The sequence below is a fragment of the Boleophthalmus pectinirostris genome, unplaced genomic scaffold, assembly GCF_026225935.1.
Source record: "Boleophthalmus pectinirostris isolate CB_2022bp ecotype Guang Dong unplaced genomic scaffold, ASM2622593v1 HiC_scaffold_20, whole genome shotgun sequence".
NCBI lineage: Eukaryota > Metazoa > Chordata > Actinopteri > Gobiiformes > Gobiidae > Boleophthalmus > Boleophthalmus pectinirostris.
Window position 1 is genome coordinate 32,971,477 of NW_026571153.1, and position 16,265 is coordinate 32,987,741.

The window sequence follows — 16,265 nt, forward strand, 5'->3', positions numbered from 1 at the left end:
GAACTTGTTGTTTTCTGATCCAATGACCCGAGCCCCGTCCCGATTCATAATGTGGTTGTTCCTTTTACAGTGGTCTGATTTTAGGTTTTCCTGTTCTGCTTTATCTTTTTGTGTTCTGGTGAGTCCCCCGTCACCATCAACACAGGGGACAGTTCTGAAGATGGCTCTCAGCAAGCAGCCCAAACATGTCAACAAGGTAAATACACTTTACTGCATTGTCTTTAAAAAGAACCCAAGAAGTTAAAGCATATAAGAAAACAAAATGAACATCTTTGGCTTAATATTCCAATAGGGGTGTAAGGCAGTAGGAGACTATGGACCAGTGGACTCACTTGGTCACTGCATCCAACAGATCAGTGTGTGGATGCAAAACAACTTTCTTCAGCTAAACTCTGACAAGACTGAAGTCATAGTGTTTGGTCCCCAGAAACAAACGGACAGTGTCAGCAGTCACCTCCAGTCTCTCTCTCTAAAACCTTCAAATCAGGCAAGAAATCTAGGGGTAATAATGGACTCAGACTTGAACTTTAACAGCCACATCAAATCAATAGCAGCCTTTTACCATCTAAAAAACATAGCAAAAATCAAAGGTTTACTGTCTAAAGCAGACTTGGAGAAACTTATCCATGCGTTTGTCTCCAGTAGGTTAGATACTGTGATGGTCTGCTCACTGGTCTCTCCAAACGAGCTGTGAGACAACTGCAGAACATCCAGAACATCCAGAACATCCAGAACATCCAGAACACTGCAGCTCGGGTCCTTACTCGAACTAGGAAGTACGAGCACATAAGTCCTGTGCTCAGGTCTCTGCTCTGGCTCCTGTGGCTCAGAGAACAGACTTTAAAGCAGCTCTGCTTGTGTACAAGTGTCTCCATGGACGAGCACCAAAGTCCATCTGTGACATGTTAGTGTCATATGAACCATCTCGCACTCTGAGGAGCTCAGGGACCGGCCTCCTGCTGGTGCCCAGAGTCACGACTAAACAAGGGGAGTCAGAGTTTCAGGTTCATGCAGCTAAAACCTGGAACAGTCTTCCTGAACATGTGAGACAGACTCTTCTGTGACGCTGTTTAAATCCAGACTCTAAACATTTCTGTTTAACTGTGCATATAACTGAAAGGTTTTCATTCCGCACCCTTCTCTCCAATTTATGTCTCTCTTTTTTAATTTGAATCTTCATGATTATTTATGTTTTGATTTGTTTTAATTATGATTTTGTATGTATTTCTTATTCTGTAAAGCACTTTGAATTACTTTGTGTACGAATTGTGCTGTACAAATAAACTTGCCTTACCTAAGAAAAAAACTATTCTTCTAATAAGTAAGTCTTTATTTATATAGTGCTTTTCACAGATATTTTTTGTCCCCAAAGACACTTTACAGAACATTACATTCAGCATTATTCATTCGCTCTGTACCTGGTGATGGTAAACTACTGTTGTAGCCACAGCTGTCCTGGGGCACACTGACAGAAGCACGGCTGCCATGCCAATTTGCACCATCGGTCCCTCCGACCACCACCACCAACACTCACAAACACCACTGTCATACTAGGCAATGTGTCTTGCCTAAAGACACAATGATTGAATTGATTGTATTTAATTGACCTTGACTATCAAGTGTTCTTGGAGACCTGGAGCATGTTTTGGGTTGATGGGGGAAACTGGAGCACCTGGAGGAAACTCATCCAGACACAGGGAGAAACATGCAAACTCCACACAGAAAGGCCCAGGCGACCCGGGGATCGAAACTAGAACCTTCTTACTGTGAGGCATGAGTGCTAACCACTCATCCACTGTGCCGTGATATATCGTGATACTTCATTGCACAATTCTCAAATCAGGATTTCAGGAATTTTTTCATTTTTCAAAATTTTTTGTCAAAAGATGAAGGTTACATACACTAAAATGGCCACAATTTTTTTTCGCGATATTTCCAGAAGAGCAGACCCTCCAGTTATTGGTCTTTAGGGTCACAGTTAACAAAAAAAAAAAAAAAACACACAAATGAAAAGTATGACAGACGATGTCAGGTTCAACTCATTTTATTGAGCTTTTGAGACTTGGGCTCCCCGACTATCGATGCACAGCCCTATATTCCAAACCTCTTTACTCCTATTGTATATTTTATTTTTTGAAGTTATGTAAAACACAAAAAATGTATATATGGCCAAGGTCAAGCACAAGTAAACAGCAAGGCCAAAAATTCAAGTTAATGCATCTGATATAAAAATGTATTGAACAGATACATATGTACTCTAGTTTATGAAACTGTTGACCTTTTTTCTGTACCATTTTTGGTTCTAAAGTTCCATACGTTTTAAACAGACCATGTATGAAACATGGAACAAAAATTATTTCCCAAATTTCAAAGACCTGCAAATCATGTAAATAAATGGATGTATTTCATCATATCTTGTGTTATTCCATCTTTGAACTGTTGATGAAGGTACAGGATTTTTAAAAAAAGGATTTAAAATGATAAAAATTTGCTTGGAAGGACTGACATATTTTATAGAAATAGTTTCCTTTCATTTTGAAGTAATATTAAAGTATTCAGAAGAAAAAAGTTGACAAATGATGTAAAATCCTGCACCTTCTACTTGTTTGTACAATTTTCCCTCCGTTACTTTTCCCTCCGTTACCATGACCTTTCTTAATAAAAATCTCATGACTCAAAAAGTAAGAGGTTTTTCAACCTAATCTTGTACCATATGGTAGAAAACTATATGAAGTAAATATTCAAACCAGTTTGTTAAGGATATGTAAGTGAGAACCACTAATTATCACTGTTTGAATTTATTGCCCAAAAAGTGCTGCATATTTCATTCCCTCCGTTACCGACATGAGTTTTTAAAATTTTTTGTCAACAACTTGAAAGAATATCACAGGTTTAACTTTACCCTGTTGGAGTGTAACTCTTTCCTACATTCTGATACTTTACTTATTTCAATAGTCCCTTTAGTTTCTGAAAAAGAGACATTTGAATGTCAAAAATCTGCCTGTTTCCCTCTGTTACCACTTGACCAAACCCAGATGTTAATACACAATACTATATTTTCCAACATGTAAACCATTCATGCACTATTATCCATTTTAATCTTGTTGTTGTTATGTAATCATATGTAAATGTGATCATGTGACAGCATTCTGGAACCTCTCTGTTGTCATGGGAACGCAGTGGGAGTTCTTTGTGAGATTCTGTGGAGCGGTGTATATAAGGTCATGGAACCTCTTTGTTGTCATGGGAACGCAGTGGGAGTTCTTTGTGAGGTTCTGTGGAGCTTTGTATATAAAGTCATGGAACTTCTTTGTTGTCATGGGAACGCAGTGGGAGTTCTTTGTGAGGTTCTGTGGAGCTTTGTATATAAAGTCATGGAACTTCTTTGTTGTCATGGGAACGCAGTGGGAGTTCTTTGTGAGGTTCCGTGGAGCGGTATATATAAGGTCACAGCACACTCCAGTCTCCAGTCAGAACCACAGGCCTGAAGATGACTGAGCAGAGCGAGAGCAGTGTCCAGAGCGTCCAGAGCGACCGTCACAAACACAAAAGTGTGTTTAACGAGCTGAGGGACAGACAAATGTTCTGCGACGCTGTGCTCCTCGTACAACACCAAACATTTCACGTGCACAAACTGATCCTCATTGACTCCAGCCAGGTTTTTGGGTAAGTGACAGGAACAAAACGATGTGCGGTCAGGATTCACCAGAACAAAAGAGAGTTTTAGAGCGTCTTTATAAATGGACACTTCCATCTGACGTTATGGACGGACGAATGAAATGTGCAGGAGCTGAGGCTGCAGAGACACAAGAGACACAAGACTTTCACTGCAAACGTCCAAACACACACGATCAGCCAGAACATCATGACCAGACGACCTCGACCGTCACAGAGGACAAGTCTAAAACCTCTGACCTCGACCATCACAGAGGACAAGTCTAAAACCTCTGAGCACAGACTCTGTCCACATGTCTCACCTGTCATTTCTCTTCACAACTCACTTCTGCCAAAACACTTTTAGAAACCTGTCCTCAAACATCTGTCCTCAAACATCTGTCCTCAAACATCTGTCCTCAAACATCTGTCCTCAAATATCTGTCCTCAAACATCTGTCCTCAAACATCTGTCCTCAAACATCTGTCCTCAAATATCTGTCCTCAAACATCTGTCCTCAAATATCTGTCCTCAAACACATGACCCTCAAACACTTGCCTTCAAAAATGGTTCTCAAACATCTGTCTACAAATACTTGTTCTCAAATGTATTTATTTTTAAATTCACATAAATCCAGGAAAAACAACTGAAGTTTTGTGAATCAAATCTTAAAGATCCACAGTCACATCTGGAGACATTTTTGCTCAGCTCTTGCTTCTTCTGCTCCGACATCTGACTGAAGTGTGTTTTTGTTTGTTAGAGCCATGTTTGAACGCTGGGACCATCACAACGATAAAGTCTTCACAGTCGGTGGAATCTCTCCTGAGACCATGTCCCTGGTGCTCGAGTGGATCTACACCAAATCCATTGTCCTGCGCGCGGAGACAGTCCAGGACCTTCTGTTGGCTGCTGACATGCTGCTGCTGGACCAGCTCGTCCTGCTCTGCTTCCAGTTCATGGAGGAGAACATGAGCCCGGAAAACTGCATCGGCATCTGGAAGTTCTCGGATGTCGTAATGTCCAGCAAAATTCGGGATTTGGCCCGGAGGTTCATCCTGAGGAACTTTGAGGAGGTGATGGACTGTGAGGAGTATCAGGATCTCACTGGAGAAGAGCTTAGTGGATTTGTAGAAAGTGACGAACTCCACGTAAAAGACGAGACCGTCGTTTTTAAGGCTATTGTGCACTGGACCAACCACAACGTCCAGAAACGCAGAGGGCATTTTCCACAACTGCTGACAAAGGTGAGTTACCAGTCGTGTATTTTACTTCTGTGGAGTTTTCACTGTTCACACATCACATATTTACATCACCACGTCAACTTTTATTGTTTTAAACAGGTTATCGCCCAAAACAACATATCCACATATTTTATAAGTTTCACTTTTGTTTTTGACGCTCGAGAGAGATCGCTAAATGACTGAAACATGCGTGGATGACTCTAAAACTTCTTCAGGCAGGTTTTTGATGAGGGAATAAAGTTATAACATGGTAGAAAGCTCCAAAAGTAGATTTTACATCATCCTCTTTCTTTAAAGTTTTCATACCAAGATAATATTTGTGTTTCTGAGTCCCACCGGTTTTAAACAAAGATTATATGAGGATTATAGATTGAAAATGAGACTAAACCACAGTAGTTACAAATATTTAGCACCATATTTGATTTTCACAGTTTTCCAGATGTGAAAAACAGAACTAGTTTGTAGTGAGTCAAAGTTATTCTTACTTACCTTTTGCATTCTGAGCCCAAATTATTCACCACAACGACTTTTTAAACACTTTTCACAACTCTCACATCCCAAAGAGTTTCATAAATACACAAAAGCAGGACACATAACAACACACTACGACTTCACAAACCTGATGTGATGTGCAGTAGTTTCATTAGTGGGATGAACTCTGATTGTGTTGTGATAAAAGGCGACATGGAGATCTAAATATGTTCTGTGTTAAAAGTTAATCCCCCATAGAATCAAACAGCTGCTTTAATCTCAAATGAAAGTACAAACTCTACTGTACTGTGTCCTAAACGTTGCTCTTTTGTGTCTTTCAGGTCCGTTTCGTTGAGATTTCGTGCAACTTCATACGTGACAACATTCTCAATAACCCCCTGGTGAACAACATCTCCTGTTCATCCATAATGACAAACACCATGGACACCATCTCTGAACTTCTCATCAACCCCGGCGCCCTGCACCGCCTGCACCGCTCCCGACTCCCTGAAGCCGTCCTCTTGGCCGTCGGAGGCAAGTGCGGCGGCAATGCCACCAATGAAATCGAAGCGTACGACTACAAGGTCGATCGCTGGGTTCACATCATGAACGCCGAGAGGCCCAGAGCGTACCACGGCTGTGTGTTCCTCGACGGATCGCTCTATTGCGTCGGAGGAAATTACAGATGGGAGTATTTTAGCAGCGGGCAGCGTCTGGACCTGGCGACCAACACCTGGCACGAGATACCCCCCATGAACTACAGACGCTCCTTCGTGAGCATGGCGGCGCTGAACGGCCTCATTTATGCCATGGGCGGCTTCGACGGGAACACGAGTCTCAACACGGCCGAAGTGTTCGACCCCCAGACCTCCTGCTGGTCCCTGATCACCCCCATGAACGAGCAGAGGAACGACGCCAAATGTGCCGCTCTGAACGGAAAGGTACGTGCAGAGAAATATGAGAACAATCGTTAACTCTTCTTTGAATGGTTTTAATGAAACACACTTCATTCATAAAGAACAAAAAACAAACTTCTGAGGAACACGTGTCCTGCTCCAGGACACAGATATTGTAGAAACAGCTCTCGAGGGGAAAATAAGTCCACTGTGTACTGCCTGAATCTAATTATAAAGCATTTTATTGACCGATAATCAGGAAGTCCAGATTAGCATGCTAGTTGTCATTAGTTTAACCGTCACAGCCAAACTCTGTTTTGACGTCTGAAAGTTGTGACAAGTGTTTATAAACTCACTATTGTGAATAATGAGGAGGCTCTGAACACAGAAGGTGAGTGAGGAAAAACTTTGGATCAAACGGTTTTAAAACGGAATAAATCAGGTACAGAGCCTTTAATGACACTCTAACCCCTCAAGGAGCTACAAAGCCCAAATCATTCTTAATAAACTGTTTGTTCATTAGGTGTAGTTATTACACTTAATTACAGTGATACAGAAAATACATTTAATAAAAAAAGTTTCATTTATTTCATTTATTTATAACCTTTTAACCTTTGTGTGTTGTGCAGATCTACATATGTGGAGGCTTCGACGGCTCTCAGTGTGTGCAGACAGCCGAGTGCTACAGTCCAGAAACAAACCAGTGGAGCTTTATCGCTCCCATGACGACCAGACGCACTGGGCTCAGTGTCACCGCCTACGGCAACAGCATCTATGCGGTAAGTGCAGAACTACAAACACAACTGAGCCCCAGAGCCTTCAGCTGCAGACAGAGACACGTCCAAGTGTGTCTCATCTCAGTTTATGGACAGACCAGGCCTCATGTGAAGCTCACAACCTCCAGAACTCCCTCCCTGAGCTGCTGGGTTTAGGTCGAGACCGTTCAGATCAGAGAGACATTTTAGGTTTAAAACTACTGGATTTCAGCTTTGAACCTGGCAACACAAAAGAGAGAGTCATGTGAAGCTCATTCTGCTTTCTGATTGGATAATTGACTTGAACCAAAAACACCAAATTATAAAAACCTGACTTTATGTTTTTGATATTAAGAACAAATCAGTGTTGCACATGTTTATTTCGTATCTGGGGACAACGTTTATTTATTTACAGAATTTAACCTAAAAATCTTACATACGATTCCTTTAAATCTTGTACCTATTTTATATTTTATAAGACTCACTGAGATTTTTTGGAATGACATGACATTATTCTCTTGTCCTAACATGTGGGCTCTTTGTGTAGGTCGGGGGTTTTGACGGGAATGAAAACCTCCGCAGCGTGGAAGTCTACAGTCCACGCTCCGACTCCTGGAGGGAGGTGGCGCCCATGAACACCACACGCTGTAACTTTGGCATCGCCGTCTTAAATAACCGGATCTTCGCTGTGGGCGGATACGACGCCTTCTCCACCACCCTCAGTGTGGAGGCGTATGACCCCCTAGTGGACAGCTGGAGCAAGGTCTGTGACATGAACATCTTCAGGAGCGGCTTAAACTGCTGCGTCATCTCCGACCTTCCCAACATGTCCGACTACACCTTCTCCAGACACGCTCTTCCTCTGCTCGATGTAGAGACAGACGACGACGACAAGGAGTTTGAGGACGCCACATAAACAGACCCTAAACCCCCAGAGCAAACACCAGGCCTGGGGGAGACTAAATAATTAATATAAGCATCCAGAATACTGAGTTATTATTTCATGAGTAAAAGACGGGGAAGTAAACAGACCAGTGTGTTTTCAACCAGGGAAATACAAGAGTCAGTTTTCTGTGTAACTGTCACAAACAGCCCATTGGTGATTCATGAGAGGATCATTCACACAGGCACTTTAATCCACTTTGCACTTTAGAACTTTTACATTGCACTTTAATAACTCGGAGCACTTAGAACATCAATCAATCTGTACCTAGTATCAGTTTTTTACACTTGCCAAAGTAAAATTCCATGAGAAATTTCATGAAATTCTATTGATTTTTACTGTTTCCACCAAGACTCTGAGGTTTAGTGCAGAAGACTTAACCCTTGTAAGGTCTTCGGGTCTGTGGGACCCGTTTTCAGTTTTTAACTTCAGAAAAATTATACAAAGAATTATTTTTTCAGCCTGAGATTATTTGGCCTTGGCTCATTTTGAGTGAGGAACATGAATCAGAAAAAAAATTTAACTGACCCCCCCTTGATTCCACCCCCTTCACACTTATATTACATACAGGGTCTTCTGGTCCACTGGACCCGGAGCTACTGAAAGTATGAAAATCATAGCTCCTCATTTCCCCTTTCTCCTCTTTGGGCCTGTGTGTGCTGTGTGTGTGTGTGTGTTGTGTATGTGTGTGTGTGTGTTGTGTATGTGTGTGTGTATCGTGTATGTGTTGTGTGTGTGTTGTGTGTGTTTTGTATGTGGTGTGTGTAGCCCGAAGGAGTGACGTGGGGCCGTCCTCACGTGGGCCCACCACCCGCGGGAGGAGCCATATGGGGCCGGTGCAGAGAGAACTGGGCGGCAGTCGACGGCGGGGGCCTCGACGACCGGATCTCCGGACATGGAGACTAGCTCTGGGGACATGGAATGTCACCTCGCTGGGGGGGAAGGAGCCTGAGCTTGTGCGGGAGGTTGAGCGTTACCGACTAGATATAGTCGGCCTCACCTCCACGCACAGTTTGGGCTCTGGAACCCAACTCCTTGAGAGGGGCTGGACTCTCCATTTCTCTGGCGTTGGCCGCGGGGAGCGGCGGCGGGCTGGTGTGGGCCTGCTCATTGCCCCACAGCTCAGCCGCCATGTGTTGGAGTTCACCCCGGTGAACGAGAGGGTCGCGTCCCTGCGCCTTCGGGTCGGGGACAGGTCTCTCACTGTGGTGTCGGCCTACGGGCCGAACAGTAGTGCTGAGTACCCGGCCTTCTTGGAGTCCTTGGGAGGGGTACTAGACAGTGCACTGACCGGGGACTCCGTTGTTCTCCTGGGGGACTTCAACGCCCACGTGGGCAATGACAGTGACACTTGGAGAGGGGTGATTGGGAGGAACGGCCTCCCCGATCTGAACCCGAGCGGTGTTTTGTTATTGGACTTCTGTGCTAGTCACGGTTTGTCCATAATGAACACCATGTTCGAGCACAAGGGTGTCCATAAGTGCACGTGGCACCAGGACACCCTAGGCCGGAAGTCGATGATCGCCTTTGTAGTCGTGTCATCTGATCTCCGGCCGCGTGTCTTGGACACTCGGGTGAAGAGAGGGGCTGAGCTGTCAACTGATCACCACCTGGTTGTGAGTTGGGTTTGCTGGCGGAGGAGGAAGCCGGAAAGACCTGGCAGGCGTAAGCGTGTAGTGAGGGTCTGCTGGGAACGTCTGGCGGAGCCCTCTGTCAGAGGGACTTTCAACTCGCACCTCCGGGAGGCTGGAGATATGGAGTCCGAGTGGGCTTCATTCTCGGCCTCTATTGTCAATGCGGTTGCTCGGAGCTGTGGGCGTAAGGTCTGTGGTGCCTGTCGCGACGGCAATCCCCGAACCCGGTGGTGGACACTGGAAGTAAGGGATGCCGTCAAGCTGAAGAAGGAGTCCTATCGGGCCTTGCTGGCTCGGGGGACTCCTGAGGCAGCTGACAGGTACCGGCGGGCCAAGCGTGCTGCAGCCCGTGTGGTCGTGGAGGCACAAACTCGGAGTTGGGAGGAATTCGGGGAGGCCATGGAGAAGGACTATCGGACGGCCTCAAAGAGATTCTGGCAAACCGTCCGGCACCTCAGGAGGGGGAAGCAGTTCTTCGCCAACACTGTTTACAGTGCGGGAGGAGAGCTGTTGACCTCGACTGGGGACGTTGTCCGGCGGTGGAAGGAATACTTTAAGGATCTCCTCAATCCCACCGTCACGTCTTCCGAGGAGGAGGCCGAGGCTGGGGACTCGAAGGCGGACTCATCCATCACCCTGGCTGAAGTCACTGAGGTGGTTGGAAAGCTCCTTGGTGACAAGGCTCCGGGGGTGGATGAGATCCGTCCTGAGTACCTTAAGTCTCTGGATGTTGTGGGGCTGTCTTGGCTGACACGCCTCTTCAACATCGCGTGGCGGTCGGGGACAGTACCTCTGGACTGGCAAACCGGGGTGGTGGTCTCTCTGTATAAGAAGGGGGACCGGAGGGTGTGCTCCAACTATAGGGCGATCACACTCCTCAGCCTTCCCGGTAAGGTCTATGCCAGGGTGCTGGAGAGGAGAATCCGGCCAATAGTCGAACCTCAGATCCAGGAGGAGCAGTGTGGTTTTCGTCCTGGCCGTGGAACACTGGACCAGCTCTACACTCTCCATCGGGTGCTCGAGGGTTCATGGGAGTTTGCCCAACCAATCCACATGTGCTTTGTGGACTTGGAGAAGGCATTCGACCGTGTCCCTCGTGGTGTCCTGTGGAGGGTGCTCTGGGAGTATGGGGTCCGGGGCCCTTTGCTAAGGGCTGTCCGGTCCCTGTATGACCGGAGCAGGAGCTGTGTTCGCATTGCCGGCAGTAAGTCAGACCTGTTCCCGGTGCATGTTGGACTCCGCCAGGGCTGCCCTTTGTCACCGGTTCTGTTCATTGTGTTTATGGACAGAATTTCTAGGCGCAGTCAGGGGCCGGAGGGGGTCCGGTTTGGGGACCACAGGATCTCATCTCTGCTGTTTGCGGATGATGTTGTCCTGTTGGCTTCATCGAACCAGGACCTGCAGTGTGCACTGGGGCGGTTTGCAGCTGAGTGTGAAGCTGCTGGGATGAAGATCAGCTCTTCTAAGTCTGAGGCCATGGTTCTCGACCGGAAAAAGGTGGCTTGCCCTCTCCGGGTGGGTGGGGAGTCTTTGCCTCAAGTGGAGGAGTTCAAGTATCTCGGGGTCTTGTTCACGAGTGAGGGAAGGACGGAACGTGAGATTGACAGGCGGATCGGTGCAGCTTCGGCAGTGATGCGGTCGCTGTATCAGACCGTTGTGGTGAAGTCGATTTACCGGTCAGTCTTCGTTCCTACCCTCACCTATGGTCATGAGCTCTGGGTAGTGACCGAAAGGACGAGATCGCGGATACAAGCGTTTGAAATGGGTTTCCTCCGCAGGGTGGCTGGGCGCTCCCTTAGAGATAGGGTGAGGAGCTCAGTCACACGGGAGGAGCTCGGAGTAGAGCCGCTGCTCCTCCACGTCGAGAGGAGCCAGTTGAGGTGGCTCGGGCATCTGTTTCGGATGCCTCCTGGGCGCCTCCCTCGGGAGGTGTTCTGGGCATGTCCCACCGGGAGGAGGCCCCGGGGAAGACCCAGGACACACTGGAGGGACTATCTCTCGGCTGGCCTGGGAACGCCTCGGGGTCCCCCCTGAGGAGCTGGAGGACGTGTCTGGGGTGAAGGAAGTCTGGGAGTCCCTGCTTAGGCTGCTGCCCCCGCGACCCGGCCCCGGATAAGCGGACGAAAATGGATGGATGGATGGATGGTGTGTGTGTTTTGTATGTGATGTGTGTTGTGTGTTTTGTATGTGTTGTGTGTGTGGTGTGTGTTTTTGTATGTGTGTGTGTGTTGTTTGTGTGTTTTGTATGTGGTGTGTGTGTGTTTTGTATGTGGTGTGTGTGTGTTTTATATGTAGTGTGTGTTGTGTGTGTTTTGTATGTGGTGTGTGTGTTGTGTGTTGTATGTGTTTTGTATGTGGTGTGTGTTGTGTGTGTTTTGTATGTGGTGTGTGTGTGTGTGTGTGTTTTGTTGTGTGGTGTGGTGTTGTTGTGTGTTGTGTGTTTTGTATGTGGTGTGTGTGTGTTTTGTATGTGGTGTGTGTTGTGTGTGTTTTGTATGTGGTGTGTGTTGTGTGTGTTTTATATGTGGTGTGTGTTGTGTGTGTTTTGTATGTGGTGTGTGTTGTGTGTGTTTTGTATGTGGTGTGTGTGTGTTGTGTGTTGTGCGTTTTGTATGTGTATTTTCTCAGTGGTACATAAGCTGTACAGACAAAACAAGTTTATCTGTACAGCTCAATTTGTACACAAAATAATTCAATGTGCTTAAAGAGATAGTTTGGATTTTTTGACAGCTCTCGTAGCTCTCTCGTAGCTCTCTCGCGTGGCGGCGGTCTGCGCATGTAAACACTGCCAAACAACTGAAGAAAGTGATGGATCCATGCGCGGCTGTCACCTGGCGGCCGCGCGCAGTGGTACATACGGAGAGAAAATAGCGCCAAGCGATTATGAGATCTGACTTTTTTGGCGACGATGGTTTTGTGATGCAAATGTATCACTCTTTTGAACAAATATTGCTTTGAGAAGAAAAACGCTTTAGTATACAGTCCCCACACAACTTGCCGAACTACTTTCCTCAGCACCAAAACGGGCCAGTATCTCGGCTCACCGGACGCTTTCGGGGGTAAGTCGGTGTGGATGCACAACACTGATGACGGGGATGCCATACAGATTTATGTCAAAAAATCCGAACTATCCCTTTAAGAAATGCATTAAAATCACAATATAAACAAATCAATACATAAATAATCATCCTAAAATTAAAAAGAGAGAGAGAGACATTAAATGAGAGAGTAGAGTGAAGAATAAAAAACTTTTCAGTCAGGTGCAGTCAAACAGAAATGTTTTGAGCCTGGATTTAAACAGAGTCACAGTCAAGTCTGTCTCACATGTTCAGACTGTTGCGGGTTTTAGCTGCATGAACCTGAAACTGACTCCTCGTGTTTAGTCCTGATTCTGGGCACCAGGAGGAGGTCAGTCCTTGAGCTCCTCAGAGTGCAGATCACTCATGTGGCACTAACATGTCACAGATGGACTTTGGTGCTCGGTCATGGAGAGACTTGTACAAGCAGAGCTGCTTTAAACTCTATTCTCTGAGTGTATCAGGCTCTGTGTTTTATCGTGGCCACACCTCCTTGTCAAAGTCTGATCCTGTCAGATCTCAGAAGCTCAGCAGGGCTGGGCCTGGTTTGTACTTGGATGGAGACACTGGGAAAATCAGGAGCCACAGGAGGCACCAGTCACAAACACCATCATTGTGTCCTTAGGCAAGACACTTCACCCACATTGCCTTGTATGAAAGTGGTGTGTGTGTGAGTGTTGGTGTCGAACAGAGGGACCGATGGTGCAGACTGGCAGCTGCACGTCAGTCAGTCTGCCCCAGGGCAGCTGTGGCTACAGTAGTAGTTTACCACCACCAGGCATGGATTGACTGAATAATGCTCTGTAAAGTGTCTTTGTGACAAATGTCTGTGAAAAGCAATATAGAAATAAAAAACTTACTTACCATTCGTTGTTCTTCTGTTGGACAAGACCTGCTCCTCGATCCTCCTCTGCACCTGTCGGCACCTGCACTTTTTGCACTTGGTCACTTGGTTTATTTAGTGGAGTGAGATGGAGAGTTTGGTAAACTTGTTCTGTTCTGTTGTTTATGTTATAGTTTATCTGAAGAACTGTTCAATAAGTGACGTTAACAGTCTGTTGTTCTCTCTTCTATTGTTTTTACTACAACTTGACTTCACACAGGAAATGTCTGATTTTATAAAATTCATTTCCCCCCAAAACTGTCTTATATATGTTTTTTTTCTTCTTCATTATGCATCGTTTTTGCTGGTGCGACTTTTACTCCGGAGCGACGTATAGTCCCAAAAACACAGTACACGTGAGTTCTTTAAATGTAGAAAAGAAAAACAAAATCACACATAAGTTGGATTTCCCACCGTTTTATTAACAAACAGCGGCTCTTTCAGAGCAGCAGCAGCAGCTCAGCTCTTCAGTGCATCATTCTTTTACAGATTTACCAACATGAAACATTTATGCTCTTTTGGTCTGAAAATAACATGAATCTTCTGGGACCGTGATTGTCATTTATTTATACATTATTCTACTATTTAACGGTCCCCTGTTCTTGTTCCTGTACAGGTCAGATCTGTGGAGAGGCTAACTGATACTTTGCAGCTGAAGTCAACAACAGTCGCCGGGGTTGTGATGCTAACTGGAGGCATGCTCTGTCTGAGGTTTTGTTAAGACTTTTATCTGAGCTTCATTTCAACACGATGAACTGACGGAACTGGAACTACAACAGGAGAGATGATTTTTACTGTTAAACGAGTCCCTCTCAAATAGGCCTGTAACGATAATCAATAAATCAACCAATCGTACGATAACTTTTAACGAGCTTGATAACTTTTCCGGCTGCAATAAATTCTGTTTGCATGTTTGTTTGTTTTCCTCGTCTCTCTCAAAACACGTGTCTCAAAGAGACTATTGCTCTGACTCTTCTCGTTTAACAAGTGTAATGACGCTTGAACCAATGTGCGCTGTGTTTATCATCGCAGTGGATGCACGCGAAGCCTGAGCGCAGAAAGCGCCGCTGTCTGTGCGGTTTAACATGAAGCCGCTGTGAGAACCAAAACACTTCATCGCCAAGTGACAAAACAAGTCAACACGAGTGAGCGGGACACGTCTCAACGGTCACGTGCGTCAAATTCAGCCAAACGACGAGAAGAAACATGTTATTAGGTTCTTTTTGCAGACCTCGAGTTTTATTTTTGTTTGTTTGTTTAGCGGTCTACCTCAGAGTGGTCACGTGATGTTGCTGTGACGTGTCCGCTGAACTGATTTAAACAGGTTTTGGTGCTGTCTTCCCACCGGTGGAGGCAGGACGACAGCGCCACCTGCAGTGCCACTTCCTCAGGACAGTATCCCAGGTGTGTGAGAGTAAAAAAGCCCCCTCGTCCCAGTTTATAGTCCTGTGGGCACGTTTCTGTATTTCGATTGCTTCTTTGATCAAGCGGCGATGTTTGTTTTCCTCTGTCCCAGTGACATTAATAACATAAAGTATCGGAAGACCAAATGAATCTCATTGGATGAGAAGAAATGTCTCAAACCCCAACAGCTGATATATAAACCCAAACCCGAGTGACAGAACTAGCCCCGCCTCCGAGAAAGACCAAAATCCACTGAAATCCCACAAGACTCAAACATGATACCAGACAGGACTGTCTCCCTCAGAGCGAAATAACATCTTCTGTCGCGGGTTAATACGAACATTTAAATGACCAAAATGACGAGGCCACAGCAGCAGCCACAGAGAGACGAGCCACTATACACCACTGTAAGTCAGAAACTAAAATCACTTTTAAGGGCAATTTTGTTACAGAAACTTAATAATCCATTTTATTTATTGCTTTGATTGTGTTTGGTTTATTCAAGTGCATTTTTATGAACAAGTCCTCGCTGTAAACCAGACACATTAGACTAGTCCTATGTTAACAAGTCTGTTTTATTTAGGCCTGTTGTTTTTGTTTGTCTTACAGTTCCTGAGTTAAATGTTCTGTAGAATGTAAGGTTTATTGATTTTTGAAAAGGTGTGTTTGCATTTTTATTCCATGGTCATTATAATAGTTGAAATTGGTCTCATAGGCTTCAGACTGCAGGGCTTAACGCTCAATTCCGATTTTTTTGTGAAATCCGATGTTTTTGTGAGGTCGTTCACATTTCCAATTAAATGCGACTTGTATGTGTCTCCAGTGTGAACATTAAACGGCCCAAAAGTGTCCCGCATGTGCACTGAAGACACAACGACGTCAACCGCAGCGAGCGTCTCTGTGTTTACGGAAGTTGTCCAAACATGGACGCAGCATCGAGCACCTGGAGATTTTAAAATTTCTCTCGTACCGGAGCCAGAACATGAACAACTTACTTGTTTTAAGGAGGAGATTGAGAAGGAGAAGGACGAGGTTTTTGGTCGTGGTGTTTTGTGGGACAGCGACGTCCGTTGAAAGGAACGTGTGGATGTGGAGACGGAGCCAAGAGCGGTGAGTGGTGATGTGCTTCACTTCAGTGCAAAGATGGCTAATGACACTATGATAAGTGTGCTCAGCGGCAAATTTCTCTTCAAAAAACTCCCAGACGGGACTTTAGATAAAACTAAGGTAGTTTGCACATATTGCAGCGATGAACTCTCTTTCCACAGAAGCTCAACAAGTTTTAAATACCATCTTAAAACAAAACG

The 16,265-nt window shown here is 45.4% G+C and overlaps 1 protein-coding gene across 1 annotated transcript; it reads left to right on the forward strand.

Annotated features, from left to right (window-relative positions):
* The first annotated feature begins 3,490 nt into the window (after positions 1–3,490).
* On the forward strand, positions 3,491–7,933 carry LOC110168887 (kelch-like protein 10). The gene is made up of 5 exons (XM_055156253.1): positions 3,491–3,666; positions 4,415–4,898; positions 5,708–6,307; positions 6,892–7,041; positions 7,565–7,933. The coding sequence occupies exons 1-5, from the start codon at positions 3,491–3,493 to the stop codon at positions 7,931–7,933; spliced, it is 1,779 nt and encodes a 592-aa protein (XP_055012228.1).
* The last annotated feature ends 8,332 nt before the right edge of the window (positions 7,934–16,265 follow it).